This window comes from Dipteris shenzhenensis, chromosome 21 (assembly GCF_047967505.1).
Source record: "Dipteris shenzhenensis isolate YYH24624 ecotype China chromosome 21, Dip_SZ_1.0, whole genome shotgun sequence".
Taxonomy (NCBI): Eukaryota; Viridiplantae; Streptophyta; class Polypodiopsida; order Gleicheniales; family Dipteridaceae; genus Dipteris; species Dipteris shenzhenensis.
In genome coordinates, this window is record NC_141616.1 from 45935122 (window position 1) to 45940560 (window position 5439).

The following is a 5439-nucleotide window of genomic DNA, read 5'->3' on the forward strand; positions in this document are numbered from 1 at the left end:
AATTTTGGGCACTCATCTTGTCTTGACAGTTTAAAAGCCAAACACACAACATTGACGATTGGTGATTTAGATTTCTAACATCGGTAGGCAGTGACCCATCGCATTCTTTGTTTCACACAGTGGTTCCAGTCTCGAGGATTCAAGGATGAATTGAACGTCGAAGGCTATATTGCAAGGATTTCATCCTAGCTTGTCATTCATGACTCCACGTGGCACCAAAGAAACTTGGTGTGCAATCAAAGCCATTGATAACATCTTCCAGTTTACGCATTATAGCTTACGCTTCAAATAATGCTAAGCATTCCATTCAACCACCACCAACAAGATGCTATAATTTGTTACAATCCCAACGTTTTCAGATTGAATCTCTTATGAAAAAGGCTATCTAACACTAGAGAAGAATGGTGCCGAGCCGCAGCAGCGTGGGTCCCCCACTAGTGTGGTCAAAGATTGAGAGAAGATGATCACTACTATATTGTACAAGGCTCGGTTCAAGTTGAAGTCCTACAACATGTATTGCAATTGATCAATCAATACAATTCTAACATTCTTGCTTATCTCTATGTATTTCCACACCTTATAACATTGAACAATTAATCAGAATGCGTAAACAACCCACACAAAAAAGACTTTGATGTATACTTATAAAGGTGCAGGTAGTGTTTATTTATTAACATTGCCCGTAAGGGCATGCTATTGTAATGGTTTGCCCCAGCAGGCTAAAGTTACATCTAGTTAAGTGAGAGCTAACTTGAATGCATGCTCACATGTGGCTAGTATTGGTGAGTTTCCTTTCTCTCTCTCTCTCTGTTTAACAAAATTATAATACTTCTTAGTATAAATTAAGGCCGTGCCGTGCATTGCATAATTAGTGCTTGTGTCGAGTCAGGATTATGATGTCAAAGACGATGTCTTCAATCTGGGGCCTGAGCTCTTCGGTGGCGTTGCTCAGCTTTTGGTACATTTCGGTGTAGTGCGCTTTCAGATCCTCAAGCCTGTTGCGTTCCACGTATCCCTGGATAACAGCTATGACGGCGTTGACGAGCTCAGCTATAGCCACGCCGGCCAAAGCACCCAGGAAACCAGACAGAGCCACGGTTGCCACCAGAGACTGGAAGCGCTCCTTAAAAAACAATCCCAGCCATACCGTCACTGCGGCGCCTGCGCCAAACCCAACGGCCGCTCCCGCACCGCTTTGCTGGAATTCAGTTAACCCCACCAATTCGTTGACCACGTCAGGAAACTGCCCCGCCGACTCCACTTTCCGAAGCTTCTCCACCACATCACGTATGCGCTGAGGAATGCTCGGGTCCTTCTCCAGCTTCTCCACAACTCCCTTCCACTGGAGCACACACACATTAATTCCTCACGTCATCCTATTGCAGCTTAGAATGTTTAATATAATAGTATTAGGGCCACTGCCCGCCGTTACCTGTTCCATCACTTGCGCCACTTTGTCAAGATTTTGCTGAAAGGTGAGCTTGTAGTCGAAGGGAGAGAGATCCGCAAACTCTGACGAGGCTTTGCGATGCAGCGTACCGGCTAGCGTGCGCACTTGGGCGTAGAAGTCAATCACGCAGTTCCGAATTTGTTGCGCCAGAAGGTTCACCTGATCTCGCCTCACGCGATTGTCCGCATAAAAAACCTGGCTCCATGGAATTCCCATTATACCTGCAGATCACCAACCCACCCACACAACAGAAGAAATGCTTCACAAATGCATGACAGAGATCTCACTTGCCTTGCGTACCTGACACTCGACTTTGCATACCTTGATGCTTGATTATGCCGCAAAACTACGTAGAAAGGTGGTAATATGGTATTCTTTTCAATTCGTTAAGAAGCTATTGAGGAAGTATCACCTTCTTATAGGTTACATAAAAGTTACGTGTCATTGCTTACCCTTTGCGTTGTTGCATCGGCATGCTGAAATCTATCGTTAAGCCTGATCATCAGCATGGAGGAAAGGAATAGAATCTAGCACGTCCCCTTTATGCTTCAAAGCTATGACGAACCTATTCCATAAAGTCAAGAACCTATTGTGTAAAGTTAAGAACCGAACCTATTCCATAAAGTTTAAGTATGTCAAGAACCTATTGCGTAAAAGTTAAGTATCTATTGTATAAAGTTAAGTGTGATTATTGCATAAAGTTAAGTGTAAGTGCTTTGTCATACCTTTGAAGCATAAAGGGTAGATACTATTCCTTTTCTCCATGCCACAACGCAAAAGGCAATGTTACATTTTCTTTTCAATAAGACCCTTATTGAAAGTGAAGCATGGCCAAACAATTATTCTAGAGTATCAACTCTCCTGTTCTTATCACACGGGATTGTATAAGGCCCATTGCTTCTTTGTTACAAAAGTTTATCCCTCCTCCACATGGAAATTCCATCATTGCATATGAGATAAAAGCTTTACAAATCAAGACACGATTAACTCAACCAGGTTGTATTGGATGCATTCCACCTTGCAAGACTTTTTGTAGACATTTTAACATTAGACATGTCTTTGTAGTCCATGGACTATTGTCTATTCATTGATTTACATGAGAAGTGCCTAGTAATCTTGTTTGACAATCTGTCATTTTTTGCCACAACAACACAAAGCAACTATAGACGTGTTTCATAGATGCGCAAAATAGTGGGCGCGTCTATAAGTGCTACTTGAATAGAGAAATTACGGGCACGTCTAACAGCGCATCTAAGAACGTGTCTATTTGCACGTGTATTGGCGCGTTTATTAGCACATCTATACTAAGAAAATATGGGCATGTCTAATAGCACGTCTATTTGCACGTGTATTAGTGCGTCTATTAGCGCGTCTACATTGAGATTTAGACGCGAATTTAGATGCAAAATAGAAAATACAAAAAGTGAGATTTTGGTGTAGGCTGATAAATGTACATCACTGCTTTCTAAACATTGCCCACGATTACCAAAGCACATAATTTTAACAAAAATATCAATGCTTTTTTACAAACCCACATATATAAAAATTAAGTGAGGTGAGGAGAATGAGACAATATGTAAAATAGTTTTGCCAATATCAATGATGGGCTATGGTTCAATCTCATCCTGAATGAGATCAACCCTTGCCAAAATATCTACTTCAAAATCCAAACAAGTGTTTAGATCTACAAATACATTCAACCCACTACTACTTGTGCTACTCATGTGCTCATTGAAATCAACATCACCAATGGTAGGCTCGTCCTCATGAGTAATGGCCTCAATATCCATATGTCCTATCTCATAATCATCCTCCTCTCTTGTATCACGGTCATCATCACCTCCATGGCCATGATCATCCCTCATACACTCCATATTGGTAAATGTACTATACATCACTTTGGAACGTGGCATAATACATATGACATGCCACCATCTATTACTATCCACCATTGGTTGATAGACAACCTAATTCAAACACAAATACAATCATGTTATTTTCCTTGCATCAAAGGTATCAAATATTTAAAAGTGAGTATTTTTATATGTGTTTACAGTACTTGTTTACACTGTTGCGGTAGTACTAGTGTGTCCTTCTTACTTTGCCAAAACTTTGTGGAGTCAATAGTTACAAAGCCACTTGCATGGCGTTTGATTGTTGCATTAGGGCCTCTTTCCACCATGTCCTCAAACCACTTTACATCCAAAACATTCACAAAGAAGCATCGAAAGTCAAGCTTAATAATATCTTGGATTATGCCACAATAATTATCCATGGCTCCATTGGCTCCCTTAAAGTTAGCAATGACGCCGCAATCTTGTATGTTTCTCTTATCATCAATCCGTTGTGTTTGAAAATGCTTGCCTTCACACCATATACCATTGAACATAGTACACTACCCCAAGACAAAATCAATTAAATAAGCAATCTAAATTATTAAAAGCTCCTAACTTATGCATAACATTCTATATACTGACCTTGGTCATGCATCCCCTAGCATACTTCCATTCTTCCATTGTGATATGCATCCCCTCATCTCTCTCTGCTTTCTCCATTTCGTCAAGTAGCCAATCCACATGAATATCCTTTGGAAGTGCTGTCAGATTCTGACGGTATGGCACACGAGATCCGTGGTGTGTACGAAAGAGGACCCTTTCTTCTTGTCTTCTTGCCTTTGCATCCTTGTATCTTGTTACCTATCTTTTCATCACATCACTATTAAGCATGCAATAGAGGTTGATATTATTAAGCAATTTCGTGTCTATTACTTTGTTGCATCCTTTTCCTTGAGGCGCAATAGAGGTCATCCTTAGGTCTTCATCATCTCTCCATAGTCATGGGAGAGAGCTATCCACATCAACAAGAAACTCAAAAATATAAACAAGTTACTCTTGTACCCACCAACCCTTAGCCATACTACCTTCGGGTGTTGCATTTTGTCTCATGAAACCCTTTAAGGTCTTCATGAAGTGCTCGAGGAAGAACAACCATCGTGCATGTACAGTATCACATATAGCAATCTCATCCACCAAATGCACTATGAGATGTAGTTGGCTTATGAGAATAGAACATGGAAATGTCTCCTCCACTAAATAAACTACCTCCACTGACATAACTCGAGCATTCTCAAGCATGGTGGGATCTATTTCCTTTGAGCTCACATACTTAGAAATGAAAAAGTACACCATATTAGCAATATGAATAGCTTGCATGAAGCATTGATATGCATCGCATTTTGTATCTTGTAAAGTATCTTGCAAGCTCGCCCATCTTGTAAATACAATTCTTCACATCCTTCGATGCACTATGAGAAATGCTAGTGGGTACTATGAACTGAATACACGAGGAATGGTTTATTAGTTGCCTCTAATTCACTCACAAATTTGGAAGGAAAAAGATATTATGCACATAAAATACTTACTTGGAGCATCTTGTGCCAATCATGAGATTTTAAGCCATATAATTGCTCTACACCTCTTTTCTTGCTCTTTGTAAAGGCCCCCTTCAAACACCTCATGCATGCAGTGGGAGTATGAATTGTAGTAATAGCGTGCTTTACCGCCACCATCTCTAGCTTGATAACCTCCACGGTGCACGAGGATAAAAAACATGCCCATTTGGTCTCTCTTGTGGCCAAGCTTCACGCATCCTCCCTATGGTACGTAGATCCTCCCTTATGCTTGCAGAATCTCATGTCCCATTCAAATGTTCCCAAATGGTAGGTGCCACATTCTTGAAGATATGCATGGGATCAAGCACGTGATTGATCTTGAGGTGGGACCAATATGGTAAACAATAAAAGATGGAGTATCTATACAAAAGCTAGTGTCACACAACAACACACAGCAACTATAGACGCGCTTGATAGACGCGCGAAAGAGCAGCGTGTCTATAGGGCATTTCTTGAATAGAGAAATTACGGGTGCATCTAATAGCACGCCTAACAGATCGGTTATTTGCGCATGTATTGACACGTTTATTAGCACATC

The 5439-nt window shown here is 40.8% G+C and overlaps 1 protein-coding gene across 1 annotated transcript; it reads right to left on the reverse strand.

Moving 5' to 3' along the window:
• Positions 1-629: 629 nt before the first annotated feature.
• Positions 630-1902, reverse strand: LOC147888941 (uncharacterized). Its single transcript, XM_087392811.1, has 3 exons — positions 1772-1902; positions 1433-1671; positions 630-1342 (listed from the first exon to the last, which is right to left on the reverse strand). The coding sequence occupies exons 2-3, from the start codon at positions 1664-1666 to the stop codon at positions 869-871; spliced, it is 708 nt and encodes a 235-aa protein (XP_087248937.1). The 5' UTR covers positions 1667-1671; positions 1772-1902; the 3' UTR covers positions 630-868.
• Between the last annotated feature and the right edge of the window lie 3537 nt (positions 1903-5439).